General features: G+C 44.3%; 1 protein-coding gene across 5 annotated transcripts; it reads left to right on the forward strand.

Moving 5' to 3' along the window:
• Positions 1-430: 430 nt before the first annotated feature.
• PUP5 (purine permease 5) lies at positions 431-20,278 on the forward strand. Of its 5 annotated transcripts, XM_086774845.1 has the most exons (4): positions 431-562; positions 18,730-18,831; positions 18,980-19,020; positions 19,454-20,278. In XM_086774845.1, the coding sequence occupies exons 3-4, from the start codon at positions 19,011-19,013 to the stop codon at positions 20,074-20,076; spliced, it is 633 nt and encodes a 210-aa protein (XP_086630971.1). In that variant the 5' UTR covers positions 431-562; positions 18,730-18,831; positions 18,980-19,010; the 3' UTR covers positions 20,077-20,278. The 5 variants fall into 5 exon arrangements, with proteins under 5 accessions (XP_086630971.1, XP_086630968.1, XP_086630967.1 ...); XM_086774842.1 differs by having other exon boundaries at positions 18,980-20,278; XM_086774844.1 differs by lacking the exon at positions 18,730-18,831 and having other exon boundaries at positions 486-562.
• The last annotated feature ends 705 nt before the right edge of the window (positions 20,279-20,983 follow it).

The raw sequence follows: 20,983 nt of genomic DNA on the forward strand, positions 1-20,983 counted from the left end.
TAAAAATGGTATGGTCACTATTACTAGTCTTAAGCAAGTTACACGAAGTCCTTAGATTTTCCCTATTTGATATTAAGCTCAAGGTAAGGCCACTTTCTTTATATGTTCCAGTGCCATCTTATAAAAGAGCAGTGCATGTTCAAGCAGGTAAGACCACTTTATACATTTCACTTATCTTCTTATAAAAGACCACTTTATATGTTCCAACTTTCACTTATCTTCTTATAAAAGATAAGTACATGTTCCACTTTATATGTTCCAACTTCCACTTATCTTCTTAAGTACATGTTCGAGTAGGTAAGATAGTGGCCAAGCTTCTTAGGCCTGCCTTATCATAGGTGAGGCATGTGAGGGGTACTTCTAGTTTGTGTAAGTATAGTTATTGTTTATAATAAAAACATTAAAACTAAGAGAAGGCAAATTATTGATTGGATTTTAGAGAATAAAAATGTCATTGAAAGAGAATAACATTCTTTTAAAAGGAAGCAAATCTGTGAGCTGGAGATGAATATCTGATATGCGTTCGTATCGTCTGCGTCTTCTCTCAGTTCGCGCTGGCAGAGTAAGCGGTTGGACCTTTATTCTTATACATACGCGTGCATTACTGTTAGTTCCCCGAGCCTAGCGTTGCTAATCCTTGCTTCTTTTTTTTTTTTCTTGTTTAAATTTCCCCAATGTTAATTTTCGATCTCTCTGTGTGTGTGTGTGTGAGAGAGAGAGAGAGAGAGAGAGAGAGAGAGAGGAGGGGGGGTTTGCCAACGCCTTTGGGGGATGGATACGGCCCATGAGACCAATGATGATACATCATTTGTGAGGGAGATGCATAGGGCATAGCTCCCACGAGACCAATGATGATACAACATTTGTGATAGGGCGTCTTCTATAACCTAAACAAAACATAACGTAAACAGAAAACTGTGTAGTGTGTACCAAGAAGACACCAATGGACGATGATGCAGAACAGCAGTCTCAAGACCTTGTCGGCTAACGGACATGAGGGGGATCCAAACTGTTGGATTGCCATAAGATCTTAAATGGTCTGCTATCACCAAGAATATTTCTAGGTGGAGGGTGGTCTCTTATGGAGATATTTGGGTCTTAAGAGAGAGAGAGAGAGAGAGAGAGTTGGATTGCTATAAGATCTAAATGGTCCTCTATCACCAAGAGTATGTCTAGGTGGATGGTGGTCTCTCTTCTGGTGATATTTGGGTTTTTGATGTACTCTGTGTGTCGTTGTCAGAGGGAGCTAGACACTTCGATGTCACAGTGGTATTTGGGTCTTTCATGTGCTTTGTGTGTTGTCGTCAACCAGAGCTAGGCACTTCGATGTCACGGTGGAAAGTGCTTTGATGTCAGTGGGGGGAGAGAGAGAGAGAGAGAGAGAGAGAGAGAGAGAGAAATATTAACGTCTACGAAAGAACCCAAGGGTCTATCAGACCAAAAGTGTTACAATGGTACCATGGATATACGGAGCCATGGGAAGCTGAAAGAAAAAGTGAAAAGAAAACATCTAACACTAGTGTATGTACATGTAATCAGCAGACAATCTTGTGTAGAGTGAGATATGTGGCGATCAGCTAATGACGATACCCGCCTTGGCTAGAACTAACTTGATGGGGGAGGGAATGTCAAGCCTCGCGATGGAAGCATGTCATATTGACGGAGAATCCCCTAGATCTGTCTCCATCCGATGGAGGACATCCAGATTAATAAAGCAATGAAAAAGAGTCTTTCTGCGTACTTGGTTTTTGTTCGTGATAGCACTGAATCAAGTCATCAAAATGTGGATGTTTTGACTCAGGAAAGGCTGAATTTTCTTCATGCATACAAAGATTGTTTTGTTGATGCATTGCCAGGAGCATTACCTCCTCAAAGGCCCGAGGATCATCGCATAGATCTTGTGCTAGGTAGTTCTCCACCTAACAAACCTGCATATCGTGTGAGTGCCGCACAACAAGAAGAGATCATGAAGCAGGTTAATGAGCTTTTGGAGAAAGGTTTGGTTCAGTCAAGTTCCTCACCTTATTGCTCTCTCGTGCTTCTTGTTCGAAAGAAAGATGGGTCATTCCGTATGTGTGTGGATTATAGAGATCTAAATAAGCTCACCATCAAGAATAGATTTCCAATCTCGCGTATTGATGACATTCTGGATAAGCTTGATAGCTCGGCTTGTTTGAGCCGTATTGATTTGAAGAGTGGTTATCACCAGATACGAGTGGTGCCACAGGATGTTCACAAAACTGCATTCAAGACAGCTTTTGGATTGTATGAATTTTTGGTGACGCCTTTTGGTCTCACCAATGCCCCAGCCACATTCAATCGTATGATGGATAGGATATTCCGACCCCATCAAAAATTCACAGGTGTATTGTTTGATGACATCGTGGTTTTCTCCAAGAATGAGCAGGAGCATAGGACTCATTTGGCCACAGTGTTTGAAGAGTTGCGGAAGCATAAACTCTTCATTAATGCCAAGAAAAGTGAGTTCTTCCTTTCAGAGATACACTATTTGGGTCACATTGTATCCAAGGATGGTGTAAGAATGGATCCTGCCAAGATTGAAACCATTCGGAATTGGCCAGAGTTGCAAAATGTACATCAAGTACGTAGTTTTCTTCTGGGGTTATGTTCATATTACAGACGCTTCATAAGGCATTTTGATATGATAGCCACCCCTCTACATGATCTCACGGAAAGCCACTTAAATGGACCCCAAAGGAGTAGGATGCCTTCTTGCAACTCAAGAATGCTATCATATGTGGACCCGTATTGATTGTTCCCGACTTGCAAAGGTCATTTATAGTGGAATGTGATGCTTGTGGCGATTGTATAGGGGATGTCCTAAATCAAGAAGGTCATGCAGTTGCATATGAGAGCCGTCGATTGCATGATGCCGAGCTTCATATGGATATCTATGAGAAAGAGCTCTTGGCTGTAATTCATGCCTTAAAGATACGGAAACATTATCTTCTTGTCGCTGAATTTGTAGTCAAGACAGATCATCAAAGCTTGAGATACTTTCTATCTCAAACAAAGCTTTCGGAGAAGCAGATGAGAATGGCAAACTTTCTTTTCATGTTTCATTTTCAGATTGTACATACTCCGGGAAAGAAAAATATGGTGGTAGATGCATTATCCAGAAGGCCTTATGTGGCTACAATTTCAGTGGCCTCTCATGGGGACTTATCTGCCATGCGAGATTTGTATCATTTGGATATTGATTTGCCATATATGGATTGATTTGATGGCTGGTCACTCACATGCCTCTTATGTGATCAAAGAGGGTTATCTTATGAAGGATAACTACTTATGTGTGGTGAAGGATATGCGTCCAAAGGTTATGGAGGAATGTCACGCTCCACCTTATGCTGGTCATCGAGGTATCATGCCTACTACATGCATGATTGAGAGAGATTTCGTTAGGCCAAGCATGCGTAAAGACATTGAGGCATATGTATGTGCATGTCTTACTTGCCAAAAGGTGAAATTTGGCAGGAAAAAGCCTCCAGGTTTGCTTCAGCCATTGCCTATTCCCTCATAGCCATGGGAAAGTATTACTATGGACTTTATGATGGACTTGCCTAGATCCCAGCATGGGAATGATGCTATTTGGACCATTGTGGACAGGTTTAGCAAGCAAGCTCACTGCTTGCCCGTCAAGAAAACCATTAAAGTTAATCATATGGTGAAGCTTTTTCTTGCTAACATCTTCAAGCATCATGGTATGCCTAAGTCCATTGTTGGGGATAGAGATCCCAGGACTACGAGCCTCTTCCTCTGGAGGGCTTTATTTGATAATATGGGCACTAAACTTGAGTTTTCATCATCTTATCATCCCCAAACGGATGGCCAAAGTGAAGCTGCAAATTCAGCCGTGTTGGATTTGTTGAAGTGTTATGTGACAGATCAAAAGACTGCATGGGAGAAGTATCTTCCACTTGTAGAGTTTGCCTACAACAACACAGTTCATGCATCCACGGGAAAGGCCCCGTTTGAGATTATTTATGGCAGAGTAGTCTTGCCACCCATCCTTTGTACTAAGGATGAGATTTTTTGTAGCTGATGAGTATGTGCGTGACTTGGATGTAGCCTTTGCTCAGGTGCGGACAGCCATTGCAAGGTCACAAGATAAGCATAAAAGGGCTGCTGACAAGCATAGAAGAGACATGCAAGTCAAGGAAGGTGATTGGGTATTGCTGAAACTTGAGAAAGCTAGGCTTCGGAGAGGCCAGGACGAGAGGGATCATATCGAAAGCTTTCTACTTGTTATTATGGACCCTTCCAAGTGATTGACAAGATCAATGAAGTGTCCTTCAGGCTTGCTTTACCCAGCCATTGGAAGATTCACAATGCTTTTCATGTGAGTCTTTTGCGGAGTATGTGGGGCCAGATCCAGAGGAGCCTATCACAGAAGATCCGCCAGGAGATTCTTCAGCCAGAGCAGATTGTATTTCACAAGGAGAGAAAGTTACCACATGGGAAGCTTTCCAGGAGATACCTTGTGAAATTTAAAAATTATTTACCAATTGATGCAAAGTGAGTAGATGAGGATTATTTTGTTGACTACCCTCAGCTTCTACAAGCATATCTTGAGGCTTTTCAGTTGAGGTCAACTGTTTAGAAGCCCGGGGGATGTCACCATTTGGTCCATCTCCATTTTTGGAGCCACTCTTTTATGGGACTGTCACTCCATAGAGCGGCCATATTTGTGCCATGTTCACATGGGGCCAGGCCAGTGTCCCATGTGAAAGGGCCAATTTTATGGTGTCACATGGACGGGAGCCAGATCAGTGCCACCCATGTGCGACCAGTGGTGCGTCACATGGATGGGAACCAGTTTCATGTCACCCGTGTGTGATTTGCTTCGTGCTGTATGGACGGGAGCCTGTTGGTGCCACCCGTGTATGGCCAGGATGGTGTCTTACCTATGGGACTGTCACTCCATAGGAAGACCAGGACATATTTATTTATATTTGTCGCACCAGTTTTGTGCCCGACAGGAACCTCTTGTACAAGTTTCATGAAAGGGAGATTTCGTCCATTATTTGTGCACATGCATTTATGCTTGCATTCATAAATTTGTTTTTGCATGACCTGTTTGCGTGTCTGCCTGTTATGTCGTGCCGGTACACTGGATGGGGACGCCCCCAGTGTACCGTGGAATGCTGTTTGCTGACTTGGTGGTGTGGCGTGTGAACAGGTGGTAAGTATTATCATTTTCCCTTTTCAAAATGTAAAAATCTATAAGTTATAGCCAACCTTAATATTTATAAGGCAATGTGTTTACACACATTTAAAAGAAGGGCTGGACATTTTCTAGTGTGGGTGTCCATATTATTAAATGGGTATTAAGGTTTTATAACCTTTGATAAAGGCTTTGCATGAAACATTTTTTAGTACTTTTTCCCACGTGTGTGGCTGGTGGTTTTTTCTCTCCATCGCCTGCTGCTGGCTGCTCTCTCTCTTCATTGCCTCTCTCCCCAAAAGGCTGATTTTAGTGTTGTACCTGGCCTTACAGCCGTGTTGTACCTGCCTGAAGCTGCAGCTGTACCTGCAGCTGTACCTGCCTGCATGGCTGCCCACGCCTACTGTATCTGTAGCTGTACTTGTTGTACTTGCTTGCAAGGCTGCATCCGCCTGGTGTACTTGCATCTATACTTGCCTGCAGAGCTATACCTGCCTACGTGTACCTGCAAAACAATGTTGCTGCCTTCCTGTACCGGATGTGCTGGCTGCCACTAAATAGCCCTTGGCTGGTTGTACTTGCACACGTGTGGAGCATCTAACATACCCACTGTACTTGCATAGTACCTGGTTGGTTGTACCTGCACACGTGTGAAGCATTTAATGTACCTAATGTACGTGTTGCAAGTAGAGAACCTGAATACTATCTGGCTGTACTTGATGTGCTTGATTGTACCCGCTACAAATTGTACCTGTTGTACCTGGATTGTACTCACCGTACCAGGTGCCCTCATGTTTTCTCATTTGTGTAATTCTGAAATTTGTTAATTTAAATTCAGAGAATTCTTTAAGTTGTGTAGTGCAGAAGCAAAGCATGTATATGCTGACCATGCTTAGGAATGTTCTTCTTGCTGTGGTCAGTATATTTCCTTGTGTGGTGTTGTTAACCGCGCTCTCAGAGCTTTTGAGAGCCAGTGAAGGTTTGACTCACCAGGGAATTTGGGAGCAAAGCTCATTGGAGAGAACCAGGCCATGCTCCCTCCGCGGTGTACTCCTTGGCCTGCGTTAGTACGGGCGTGCCTGCTGGTGCACGGTCCCGGAAGACCAATGAAAGGCACGTGTACACCGAGTGAAGGTGGGAATGAGCCTGTGATTTGGGGCTACTTCGACCAACACCTCTTTATCGACTTGAACCAGTTTTATTTGGTTGTTTTCACTCCCTTGTGGAGAAATCTAGCTTGTCAAGCCCGTGACACTTGTACAAATATAAATACTCCAAGAAATACAAAAAGTATTGAGGGGGGGGGCCGGCCCTTTCCGGCCCCAGTGCTGGTGTCATTTGTATTTTTAGTATTTCCAGTATTTGTGTTGCTGATGTTGTTTCCATTGTTTAATAACAGTTAAATTAAGTGTTCTAAATATGTGTATATTGTCTTCTGATCTGTAGGCCTCCTGTAGGGAGCGGTCACATCACTGCCGCATAAAGGGCTATCACCCCCCATATTATGTCATGTGGCAACTGAATCTCCTGTAAGCATCCGAGTAAACGGGACCGAGAGACAGAGTCGAAAGCTTTGCGGAAATCCACAAAGCAAAGCAACAGTATACATGTTGTTTCTATGATCTTGCCTCCTTTATGATGGCGTGTAGAGTGAAATTATGACCTAGAGTGGAGTAGTTCCTACCTGACCTGATGCCGTATGTGGTAGCCTCTCCCCGATAGAGCTAATCTCTGAATCTAGTAGTGTTCCTAAATCTTGGCCATCATATGCCCAATCTTGATAGTTGTGTCAAGTGCTTGTGGTCCAGGAGGGAAGGAGCCGTCACAAAGGGCTCTATTAAAGAGTTGTGCAAGAATGGGAGCTATGCCCGTGGGAAAAGTGTTCCGCACGTAGATCTTCATGATCTGTTTCTCTCCCATTATGCAGCTTGTTTAGAGCCAGAATGACATTGATAGCGTTAAAAAAAGAATGATGTGGTCGGACATAGAATGCACGACATCTGGGGTATGGGCTGATCTGGTACCTCATAAAGCTGTCATGCATAGGCTTCCCAAAGGTTGGGGTCTTTGATGGGCATTGAGGTCCTTTTTTCCTCAAGAATGCGCCAAGCATCCAAGCTATCCTCGCTCAAGAAGAGTTGGTATAGCTCTTGTTGTCTTTTGGCAAGAAATGCACGCTTCTTCCTGCAGGTAAGGTGGCAGAAAATCCTTTGCGTTGCATGTGCTGAAATCAGCCCATGCTCTCTGTCTCGCAAGAGTTGGAGACTTTTGTTTCTGCATTCGTCATCATACCACCCATTTTGAGGTTGAGATCCCATCGGGGAGTTGGTAGTAGAGTAGTTAATGTAGGGGAAGCTAGCATAGCAGAGTCATATATGATGGAGGAGAGCTGTGTGCATATGGGGAGGGAGAGTCTAGGGCTGATGTGTGGCAGGAGAGGTGATCTTTGTAGATATGATCTTGATCATGATGGATATGGATGCGGGTGAAATGGAAAGGGGTGGAGCTGGTGTGGGTGGCAAGAAAGGCCAACGAGATAGTGAAGGAGACGTAAGTGTGAGGCTCTTATGGGTGGGCGTGGGATGGTATAGTCCTTGGTGTGTGGGACATAAGAGCAGGAGACCCCACTAGATAGTCTACCATATTGGAGCCTCCACGATATGGGAAACAGGTAGACTGTTCGATGTGGCCCAACAGGACATCCCATTATATATAATCAGCTCATGCATAGGTCCCATTCCTGGAAGGTGTCTCCCATACTGTGTGACATGTCCTTTGTAGGCCAGCTCTCCCAAATCCATCTCTGATTGCATGATGGCGTCTTCCTAAAAGGCTTACATCTAGACTTGTCTCATGGCTGTCTGCGCATTGAAGTCCCCCAACAAGTGAATATCCCTTTCTTGGGAGAAGGCACAACATCTGCAACTAGGTGGGCTTATGGTGACTGTCCATCTTTCATGAAGTTGCCCTGTAGAAGCTGGCTTCCATACATATCATGAAGTTGCCCCCGGTGGTGCATGTCTGCACTATAGAAGCTGGCTTCCAGTGATACAAAAATGTCCATGGAAATCTCATCATGGAATACCAAGAACATGAAACATGAGAGGAGAATCAGCCCCCATTAGATGGTACACCACTCCAAAATATCAATGTAACATGCAGAAGCTGTGGTCGAATCAGTAACTTCAATGCTCAGAATTCAACAATCTTTCACGACGAAAATAATGCACAAAACTAAAGTAGATGTGCAGAAAATATATATATATATATATATATATATATATATATATATATATATATATAGAGAGAGAGAGAGAGAGAGAGAGAGAGAGAGAGAGAGAGAGAGAGAGGACATAGTATTGGGTCCGAGAGAGAGAGTAGGAGAGGACATAGTATTAGGTCCCAAATACCCTCTGTAGGGCCCCTGAATGGGAGAAGAGAAGAATTAGGGTTAGAGTAATTCATGTGGGAGACATACACAGAGAGAACAAGGGAGAGAGAGAGAGAGTTGTGGGGATAAGTCAACTCAAGCATTGAGTGTGTGACTCCCCTATCACACATGTATATTGCACTAGTACACATAGTGCACTTAGTACATTAAAAGTACTAAGTGTACTATGTACTATAACTTCTGGGCTTGTACACACTATAAGGGTGGGCATAATGCCTTTACCCCAACAACCTCCCACTTAAAGGCAAAGTGCCCTTAAGGAAAGGAAAAGAAAAAATCAGCATGTACATAATAATATACAAGGCCATATCAAGGCTGAAACTGGCCTCATCCAATGCCCATCAAGTGTCTGCAATGAGCAAACCGCTCCGGAGGCAAACTCTTTGTCAACAGATCAGCCGGGTTGTCATCCGTATGAATTTTAACAAGCTGAATTTGCTTGTTCTCTATCACCTCTCTGATGAAGTGATACTTCACATCCACATGCTTCGTCTTTGCATGAAAGACAGGGTTCTTTGCCAACTGGATGGCACTCTGACTGTCACAATGCAACAATGGAATATCACCTGTATAGCCCAAATCAACCACTAACCGAGATAGCCATAATGCCTCCTTGCAAGCCTCTGTGGCTGCAATATACTCGGCCTCTGTAGTAGATAAGGCAGTGCACTTCTGCATCCTGGATATCCATGACATAGCACCTCCTGTGAATGTAAACACATAACCGGTAGTAGACTTCCGGTTATCTGGATGACCGGCATAATCCGAATCCGTGTAACCATGCACTAATGCATCCTGTTTGCCAAAGCAAATGCACATATCCTGTGTGCCCTTCAGGTATCTCATGACACCTTTCACTGCTTCCCAATGCTTCTTGCCAGGGTTGGCCATGTATCTAGAAACCACTCCCACTGCAAATGCAATGTCCGGCCTAGTAGCAACCATGGCATACATGAGACTGCCACAAGCTGAAGCATACGGAATCTTGGCCATATTAGCCCTGTCTCTATCTGACTGTGGGCTGTCCATAGCATTGAGTTTCACATATGGAGACAAAGGAGTACTAGTCTTCTTCCCCCCGTCCATATTGAACCTCTGCAAGACTTTGCCAGTGTATTCCTTCTGAGACAAATACAACACATGCTGATTTCTGTCCCGAAGTATCCGCATACCCAAGATGTGATTTGCATCACCCACATCCTTCATATCAAAGGTTTGATGCAGCCTCTGCTTCAAGATATCCATCTCCTTACGAGATTTCCCGGCAATCAACATATCATCAACATACAAGATGAGGATCAATAGACTGCCATCCAAAGCTTTCTTGGTGTACAAGCAGTGATCTATGTCACTTCTCCTGAATTTTTGGGATTTCATGAATGTATCAAATTTATGATACCATTCCCTTGGTGCTTGTTTGAGCCCATAAAGACTCTTTTTCAGCTTGCATACAAGCTTCTCCTTTCCACTTACTACATAACCCTCTGGCTGCTGCATATATATCTCCTCATGGAGATCACCGTGAAGAAAAGCAGTCTTCACATCCATCTGAATCAAGTCCAGATCATCATGTGCAACCAAAGCCAACACAGCTCTAAGTGTGGTCATTTTGACTACTGGAGAGAAGATCTCCTCAAAGTCCACACCATATTCCTGCTTGAAGCCCTTAGCCACTAACCTGGCTTTGTATCTTGGCAACTTTGAGCCTGTAAACCCATTTGCATGGCAAAACCTTCTTGCCTGCAGGCAAATGCACCAACTTCCATGTTCCATTTTTGTGCAGAGAATCCATCTCTGACTTCATGGCACGCTCCCATAGAGCTTTGTCTGCCCTCTGTAAAGCCTCCTTATAACATGAGGGCTCCCCACAGTCAATGAGCATCAAGTAGTCAACCCCTGGAACAAACCTGTCAGGGGCTCTGGATGTGGACCTCCGTACCCAATGACCATCATTTGCAGGTTGCTGTCCAGCCTGCATATCACCCATTGGTGGCTCCTGTTCCATGCCATAAGGCTGAAAAATCATGCCCAGTATCTCCTCTAACTGTGGTATATCCATAGGGATATCTTCTGCCATCTTTGGCTGTCCATTTGGACCATTTTCAGCACCATTTAAGGGCTGGTTTTGCTGCTGTAATGGCTGATTTACAGCCCTTGCTTGTTGTCCATGATGTCCATCATCATCAAAGATGACTCTACTAGGCTCCTGTTGCCTTGCAGGCTCCTTATACATGCATGTTTCATCAAAAATGACATCATTGCTGCGTATAATCTTTCTATTCACGGGATCCCAAAGTCTATACCCCATTTCACCTTTGTCACCATATCCTAGGAATATGCATTTGTGAGACTTAGGATCAAGTTTGGTGCGCATTTCCCTGCGTATGTGCACGTACGCAACGCAACCAAACACTCTCAAGTGCTTGTATGACGGAGGCTTCCCTGTCCATACTTCCTCTGGCACTTTCCCACCAAGCCTCGTGTTAGGTGACCTGTTTATAAGGTGAACGGCTGTCATAACAGCTTCAGCCCAAAAACCACGAGGTAATGCAGCATGTGACAACATAGAACGGACCTTCTCCTGTATGGTCCTGTTCATCCTCTCTGCTGTCCCGTTTTGTGGAGGATCATAAGGAGTAGAGAGCTCCCTCTTGATGCCTTTAGCATCACAAAAGTCCTGAAACTGTTTGGACATATACTCTCCACCATTGTCGGAACGCAAAGCCTTCAGTGTTTTGCCAGTTTGATTCTCAACAAGAGCAACAAACTTCTGAAACACTGAAAATGTATCACTCTTCAAACGAAGAGGATAAACCCACACCTTGCGTGTGGCATCATCAATAAAAGACACAAAATATTTTGCCCCTCCCAAAGAAAGCTGAGGCATTTCACATACATCTGTATGCACAAGCTCTAACTGAGCATCTTTCTGTCCAAGAGCTTTCTTGTGGGGGCACTGTAGTTGCCTACCATATATACAATGCTCACAAAACTGAAAACTTGAAAACTTTAGAGAAGGCAAGTAACCCAAACGAGACAATTGCTCCATTCCTTTGACACTCATGTGTCCCAACCGGCTATGCCACATAGAGATTTCCGGCAGCTCGGTTGCATTTACATTAGCATGGTGACAAACACCTGCATGCATAAAGTAAAGAGTGTCCACCTTAGAGCCTCTGGCAACAACCAGTGAGCCCTTACTAATTTTCCACTTTCCACGACCAAATGTGGTAACATAATCAGCATCATCAAGCTGTCCAGTAGAAAGCAGATTCTTCTTGATCTCAGGCACATGCCTGACATCATGGAGCATAAGCTGTGAGCCATCTGAAAACACAAGCCTCACATCACCTCTGCCAAGAATCTTGCATGCATGGTTATCACCCAAATAAACCACTCCTTCATTGCCAGCAGTATACCTGACAAACAAGTCTCTGCAACCTGTGACATGAAAGGAGGCACCTGAATCAATGATCCATGAGTGCATACCATGACCACCTGTAAGAAGTGAATGGGCATCAAGTGAAGACGTAAATAGGACCTCATCCTCACTGCCACCGGCATGTGACACATTGATTTCTTCAATCTTGACTCCACTTTTGCCCTTTGGCTTTACATCTTTGGCTTCATCTTTCTCTTTGTCTTTGCCTTTTCCCTTTTCCTTTTGATTATTTTTCCATTTGTAGCATTGCTTTTTAATGTGTCCCTTCTTGCCACAATAATGGCATTCCAAATTCTTTTTGGAGCGAGACTTGCTCCTTCCCCGTTCTTGGCTTTTTCCCCTTTGTTGGGATCTCCCACGTGCATTCATTGCATTGGACTTTCCAACAGAGTTGTTTTTCCTGTTCATCTCTTCTTGAAGAAGAGCACCCTCAACATCTGCATATGACAGCATAGCATGCGAATTGCTAGTGGCTGTCCTGAATGTGTCCCAACTCTCTGGCAAAGTGCATAACAGAAAAGTGGCTTTGAACTCATCGTCCATTGCCAATTTTTGATTAATGACCTGGCTGACAATACCATTAAACTCATTTAGATGGGCTGTCATAGACGCCCCTTCCTTCATCTGAAGACCTATGAGTTTCTTCAACCAATACACTTTGCTTGAGGCACTTTGTTGGGCATACAAGTCCTGCAATCTCTGCCGCATTCCCCAAGCTGTCTTCTCTTCACGAATGCTGAAAAGTAAAGAGTCTGACACAGACAACATGATAGTAGATCTTGCCAGCTCATCCATATCTTCCCACTCTTCAGCAGTAAGAGAAGCGGGCATTACACCCCTTTCTTTGATAGGCTTGTGCTGCTTCTTCTGGAGCAACACATTATAGCACTGGGTTTGCCAAATATCATAGTTATGTGAGCCTTCAAGCTTCTTGATGTGAAGCAATGAAGAGCTCTCACCTGTGGTTGCCATAGCAATATTCAACCTGTCAATGCCTGACTCCCTGCAAAATGTGCAAACACTGCACCAAAAGCACACAAAGTGCTCACAGTTGTTCTCCCAAGCTTTATCTGCCACTGCGGAAGCACAAATGCAACTCTACTCCCACTGTATGTGATGAAAACACCAAAATCTGGTTGCTGCAGATTTAGGACAGCACCTTAAATGTGCTCTGTTGCCCTTCCAAATTATTGTACAGCAGTACCAAGTGCTCTCTTGTGATGTACCAAACCTGTACCGGCAAGTACAGCAGCTGAAATTGAACCTTTTCCTTACTCAAATCAGTGTACAGCCATGCCAAAACTTGCACAAAGCTGTGCCAAATCTGTACCAACAGGTACAGTAGCAATAAATGCTCTCCTGGCTGTCCAAATGAGTAAAAATCAGACTTTTACAGTCCCGAACACTGCATACAACAGTCCCGAACAGAAATTGGGCAAAAGCCCCTTGACTGCAAGCTGATTTCTGAGGATTCAAGGCATAAATGTCTTGCCTGCTGCTTTGCCAAGCTTAACAAGCATAAAATCTTGAAAAGCCCCTTGATTTAAGATCAATTGCTGATCATACATGGTACATTGACGCACATGAAGGCATCCAAAGTCTTCGCGATGCTTCCCCTTGGCCACATATACATCAAATACATGAAAGCCCCTTGATTTACAGGCACATTAAGTGCTTGTAAGGCATCAGCACATTATCCACAGCATCAAATGCGATTGCCTGCATGCAAATCAATCCAATCGGCACAAAAGCCCCTTGATTTGCACTGAAATTTGCTGCAATTTTGCCCAAATGTGCGATTTCTCACATCATACAGCATGTATGAGTGCTTAATTGCACAATTACATCAAAAGCCCCAAATTTCGACATCCAATTTTCTGCAAATTGATCCTGATTGTGACCAATGTCACCCAATTTTGCCAATTTCGCTCAAAAATTGAGCAATTCGGCACCTGTACCTGCTCAATTGATTGAATTGATAAGAAATTCCAAAAATTGAAGGCAAATACCTCTTAATTTTTGAATTTCTCTGAGATTTGCAGGCTGAATTTCTTGATGTTGATGTTGTTGCAGAAGTCTGATGCAGAAAAAAGGGGAGGGGGCGCTTTTTGCTGATGTGCCTGCAGTGCTGTACGGATGGCTGGGCTCTTCAGGCGTGCTTAAGATGGTGCTGTTGCTGCTGAGAAGTTGGGCTTGGGCTGGTCCCAGTTGTGGCTCTGTTTGGGCAGACGAAGGACCGGACACAAGGAGTTGGGCGCCGTGAGGATACAGCCTCGCGAATATCTGGGAACACGTAGGAGTTGTTACGCTTAGGAGAAGGTGACGAGGAGCGAAACCCACACGCGATGAGGTCCACCCGCCAGCCTGTCCGCCCAACGCGAGCGCAGATGCGCGCAAGAAGGCCTACAAGATCGCAGTGGATGCAGATGAGGCCCGCCGCAAGCGAGAGGACAACCTGGTGGAGATTCGCAAGAGCAAGCGCGAGGAGAGTCTGCTTAAGAAACGCAAGGAGGGCATGCCGCCCCAGCAGCTGTCCAGCACCACTGCCGCCCAGTCCAGCTCAGTTCCGAAAGCTTTTGTCCATTGAGCGCAGTCCTCCAATTCAAGAAGTCATTGCGGTAGGGGTTGTTCCTCGCTTTGTTGAGTTTCTTCTGCGTAGTGACTTTCCTCAGTTGCAGTTCGAAGCAGCCTGGGCTCTGATAGAAGAAGAAACCCCTACGAGCCAGTGATTCAGCACTCGAGAACAAAAAACCCTAAACCAGGGCTCTGATACCAGTTGAATGGGAGAAGAGAAGAATTAGGGTTCGAGTAATTCATGTGGGAGACATACACAGAGAGAACAAGGGAGAGAGAGAGAGAGTTGTGGGGATAAGTCAACTCAAGCATTGAGTGTGTGACTCCCCTATCACACATGTATATTGCACTAGTACACATAGTGCACTTAGTACATTAAAGGTACTAAGTGTACTATGTACTATAACTTATGGGCTTGTACACACTATAAGGGTGGGCATAATGCCTTTACCCCAACAGCCCCCACCACGAACGATGCACTACTTCATGTGCAAGACAATGCACACCTGGCCTTGGACGCATAGAGTGGAACCGTGGCTGACTCGTCCCGAATTGGGCTCACATGGGATGAGTTTCCACTCCAGGTCCTGCACCTTCTTGTTCAGATATGTCCACGTGGCATCCAAGTGCAAGATGCACGTGCCATCCTCTTTTGCTTAACTTGACGGAAGCTGCATAGTCTCCAAATAGTCCGTTAATAAAGTCGGATAGTCGTCGAAGAACTCTTTGTCAAGCCATACTGCTTCGTGGGTCCCTCGGTCCTAAAACTTCGTGAGGAACTGTCTTTGTCTTCGGCCGGAGCCATGCTTGAAGCGGTGCAAAAGGATTTGTTCTGGAACCATCACTTCAGCTTCATCAATGATATCTGGTTCTGCATCGTCTTTCACTTCTGAAGGGATTGTACCTACATACGGTTTTAGCCAACTGACATGGAACACATCATGCATAGTTCAGCTTGGAGGTAGCTTCAACTTCATTGAAACCTCATGAATCTTTCTCTGGATGGGAAAAGGTCCGAAGCTCCTGAATGATAGCTTTGGACTGGAGGGCGTCCTCTCTTGCTTCCTCTACAAGAGTGGGTTCTCCCGCGAGCCCCTCCGCTCCTTCATGGGCGGCCTCCTTGTGGCCTTCCCCAAGGCGGCACTCTTCTGCGAGACTTCTCCGCTCCACGATGCTCTAACTCACCCGAACGCGTCCCCATCAAACTATCCACCTCCAAGAGCAAATAGCTTCTCATTGTTGTGAAGGCACTACTCATGCCGTTCATTCTCCATTTGGTATTTTCTTATCAGAAGTCTTTATTTCCTTGAGTCATGTTGTTGAATGCACTCACATGATGCTCACAAGAAGCATGCACATGCTATAAAGGCTAGCTATTGCCCACTTGTTTCAATCTTTGCTTCATGATCCGAAGATAAATCCAATCTCCTTCTGAGAACTTTATATCCCTTCGGTCTTTGTTGGCCTATCGAGTGTAGGCCTCCTGTGCTTTAGCCAACCTGTCTTTCACTGACTCCAAAATCTCTTGGTAAGACTCCGTCATTTTGTTCGCTTTAGGTACTGAAGACAAGGTTGTGGTCAAATAGCGATTGGAATGGTCTTCCAAATGTTGCATCATATGGAGTCCTACCAATAGCTGAAGAAAAGGAATCATTCAAAACAGCTTGAACTTAAGGCAAATATAATTCCCATTTACCTTGCTAATCATGGACATAACACTTCAGCACATCAAAGGCCAACTGGTTGTAGATTTCTGTCTGGCCATCAGTCTATGGATGAAATGCATTGGAAAAATTCAATTTAGTACCAAAGTTATCAAACAATGCCTTCCAAAAATGACTGTTAAACTTGGCATCTCGGTCTGACACTATGGTCCTAGGGATCCCGCCAATCGGATACCAATGCCGAATGAACAAATGGGCAACATCCTCAGCGGTCACATTGGCCTTGCAAGAGATAAGCATAACAAATTTGCTAAATCTATCAACAATAGTCAAGCACTCAGTATTACGCTTACCCGGACTAGAAGGCAGATTCGTGACAAAATCCATTGATATATCTTGGAAAGATCCTTCGAGAATCGATAAAGGCTGTAACAAACTTATCTTCTTTCCACGAGAAGCTTCACTTTCTGACAAATGTCACACTGTTGCACATGTGCAAACACATCTCATCTCATTCTTGGCCAATAATACTGCCTTTCTAACTTCTCCATAGTTGAATTCATGCCCCGATGACCACCAGTGATGGCGTCATGGGCATCATGGAGAAGAGCTGTCCTGAACGACTTCATGACACAAAGTCGGCCTTTGTAGAAAAGCCAACCATCGCGTATCAAAAAGTGGCATGGTCCTGTGGCATCCAATGCTTGTTCCCAATGTGTACCGAATTCCTCAGAATGTGCGTATATGTGCTTCATGTCCTCTAGTCACGTAGGTCGAGTCTAGTGGTCTGAATCAAAGTCACTTGTCCATTCTTGCTCAAAGTATCGGCCACTAGGTTAGCCTTTCCTGGAAGGTACTCGATCATACCTCCGAATTGCTGGAAGATCTTCACGGCCATAAAGGAAATGTTTCCAATGTTTCAAGGCGTGAATGAGTGCTAGGAATTCCCGATCGTAGACCGAGTAATTCTTTTCCGCATGCAGTAACTTACGAGACATGTAAGTTACTGGATGGCCTTTTTGTTGTAAAACACCTCCAATTGCGATGTTACTCGCATTGGTGATCACTTGGAATGGCTCGTCCCACGAGGCAAGTGCTAGACAAGGCGCTTCTGGCAAAGCCACCATGAGGTTCTTGAATGCCTTCAACGCTCGTGGAGTCATTCGAATCCGCTGCCTTCTAGTCTTTTGTTTCGATGGAACACATTTTTTTGTTACTATGATATAGGCTACATGCAAGTGTAGACCAAAATTTGAATATCAGGCCTGAATGAGATCTTCCCAAGATACCTAGTCTTTGGGTTCCAGGCCCAAAGTAAAATTCAGACGTGTTTGTTGTAATCACTTGTCAGCAATAATGTCGATATTATTTTGCAATTCGAGCTTCAGTTTCTCTTGTAGAAGATCCTGCGTTGAATATCATTGTGTGTACACCTCAATGTGTAATTTCTTATGCCCTTGAGGGTGTTTTTGCATGAGTAGATCCTTGTGTAGTTGCAATTTTGATTCCCGCCCATAGGTGGCTTGGTATTCCCATCCAAAGGTGTTACAACTTGTGGCTGTAAAGCGGCTGCAATACCCATGGGTGCTTGTGGGGATTTGAACTCGGGACCCTCCCTCCGAGAGTCACAAGCCCTCACTACGAGGTTACGTGCCCCTTGGCCCCTTGAGTGTGGTTATCCTAGGTGGGAAATGTAAAGTGAAAGCTAAGTGATTGAGTCAAGGTTCAGTGCGAAGGTTAGATATTAAGTGCAGGCTTTGATGAGGAATTACTCTGCAGTATCCATGTTTAAGGGGGGCACGTGGCAGCCACTGGGCAAGGGGACATCTGGCAGTAAAGCTTGAATTCTGCCTCTAGAAGCACGGCAAGAGAAAAGACCAAAACATGTGTGAGCTTTTATCATTGGTAGGTCTTGGCTGGAAGGTGAAAGAAGTGGAGGCTCTTTATGCATATGTGGGAACTGTCCTGAACTGTTTGCGTCATACATTTGAAGCAAAACAACAAATGAGGCCAAGACTAGGGTATATGGGCTGCGAAGCAATTATTGCAAAACACAAGCTCTGTGATGCTATTACTCCGCCTTTGCTTTTAAAATTTGCAATTTATCTTTCATGGTCTGGAAGTTCGTGGTTTGCACACATCATCAAAATTTCAAGCAGGTTAATTATGACTTTAGAGTAGATTGGGTACAGGGTAGGATTAATCTCTCTGAGACGAGAGAGGTTTAGCCATAGTCAGCTTTTGATTAAGAAGAATAGAGCGAACTAGCTCTTGAAGTGAGCTAGGGTGCTAATTTTGGCCCGTGGGTTTAGATAAGTCATGGGATACATATAACTAAGTAATAACCTGTCAATGATCTAGTCTAGCCCATGAGAGGTAGATCTGAGACTGCCAAATAAATGATTGGTACCAGGACATGTCTGGCTGCTAGGAGATCGGGTCCTGGAGGCTTTTTGCCCAGAATATTATCCAACTTGACTTTTTTCTGAACAGGCAAATCATCGGGCAGTTGTAGGTAGGCGCAGAAACTCAAGTTTGATCATCCATTTTTTCCACTTAAAAGGATTTTTTTGGCTTCTATATGTCCAATGTTCTATTCTACTTTTTCGCTTAATTTGTTGCATCATAAGGTTGAGGTCATGACTGGCGTGCTATGCATGCAGGTTTTAACGGCATGAGTGGAAGTTTCGAAGAATGGTGGCAGGTATGCCAAACAAAAGGTGCAAGGTTTTGGTTGACCTTGGTACTGGGCTCTGTGGCCATGTTGACAGCTTTTCCTGCATCAAGCATCCTTTCGCGACTCTACTATCAGGATGGTGGTGAAAGGCGATGGCTTGTTGCATGGATAGCAGTAGCAGGATGGCCTGTAACAGCCCTTGCACTGTTGCCATTTTATTTCAAGCAACACACTTCTCCAACACGCCTTACTTGTGGATTACTCTTTGCATATGTAATTCTAGGGATTCTTAGTGGAGCTGACAATCTCATGTACTCCTGGGCTTACTCCTACATGCCTGCATCTACTGCATCACTTGTTTCTGCTAGCTCTTTAACATTTACAGCCATCTTTGCCTACTTCTTGGTCGGAAAGAAGGTCAATGCATTTACGTTTAACGCAGTAGGAGTTATCACTGCAGGGGCTGTCATTCTGGCTCTGGATTCTAGTTCTGATAGGCCAGCAGGTGTAACCAAGGGCCAGTATGCTGTGGGCTTTATCTTAGATGTGGCTGGGTCAGCCTTGCATGGGCTGATTTTTGCTCTCTCTGAGCTTGTTTTCATAAAGTTTCTGGGAAGAGAATCCACACATGTAATCCTGGAGCAGCAGACAATGGTATCCTTCTTTGGTTTTGCTTTCACCACTATCGGTGTCGTTGCAAGCGGTGACTTTTCTGTCATGAGGTCAGAGTCAATAGAGTTCGTGAATGGGCCTGTTGCGTACTACATGGTCCTCTTTTGGGCTGCCATAACATTCCAACTGGGAATTCTAGGAAGTGTAGCAGTTCTGTATTGTACATCCACCTTGCTGGCTGGAGTGTTGAATGCAGTTCGAGTTCCCGTCACCAGCATTGCAGCTGTGATATTCTTGCATGATCCCATGGATGGTTTCAAGATACTGTCTTTGATACTCACAGGCTGGGGATTTGGATCATACATCTATGGTGGTTTCAAGGAGGCTCAATCTAAAAGAGCTGTTGCTGAGCCCTTATGCAAGTCTGATGATGAGACCGTCTCAAAATTTATACAAGTAGAAGCTGGGTAAGTAGAAAACTGCAAAGACTGAAGAGTATGCCCTCTTAGCTCGTGCCTGTAATATATAAACTGTCAGTGGTGTACTTGTGTGGGTCAGGTTTTAGAGAGGCAGTCTTTCTTCTCGAAGATAAAATGTAATCTAGAGGATTCATGAAACCTCCATTTCACAATTATTCTTCAATAAAGTAATGTAACCTTAATTATTGAAAGGAGTCCTTCTGAAGCTTGAAGGCTGAAGTGCATGACAGGTAATTAGAAGGAAATAGAATTAGATATTAAGCAGTACACCGATTGACATGTCAGGTACCGACTAAAAGAGCGTCTACTTCCGACTAAAAGAGTGTTGACTTGCCCTCTTTTTAGCACAAATTTGTGTGGTCTTCCCTCTTGTTCTATGTGCTTTCTCTCCACAATTACCCTCTCTGAATTGTCAGTCAGGGCCCTCATTTTTCAGGTAAACAACTCAGTGGTCTTTTCCTTCTACAATCAAGAAGTAACCTGAGAGTACTGCCCTGTGGTGGTTTGATGTTGAATGCAAAGCACTTCATTGGAATTGTGGGATCCAGTCAGCAAGACTGGGATGCAAGTAATGTGTGGGATGATGATCTCCAAATGTTTGTCGAGATGGCACGGAGGCATTATCAAGGTCAACCAGTCATGGTATCCTCATATTTTGTCTCTAATTTCCTCTTTCTTAATACCCAATGTACCATAGTGGGAGTTGATCATACTTACCTCCATGTCAACCTCATTTGCATAGGTTTTCTTTGGCATAGCTTGAAGGATGTTTATGGTGATTGTCTATGACATAGCTTGAAGGATGTTTATGGTGATTGTCTATATAATGCCTCACAACAATCCCACTGCTCTCCTACAGTTGAGGTATGATCCACATAGTAACTTCATCAAGCTGCTAT

The sequence above is a fragment of the Cibotium barometz genome, chromosome 35 (genome assembly GCF_041138505.1).
Source record: "Cibotium barometz isolate CiBa-2024 chromosome 35, ASM4113850v1, whole genome shotgun sequence".
Classification (NCBI taxonomy): Eukaryota; Viridiplantae; Streptophyta; class Polypodiopsida; order Cyatheales; family Cibotiaceae; genus Cibotium; species Cibotium barometz.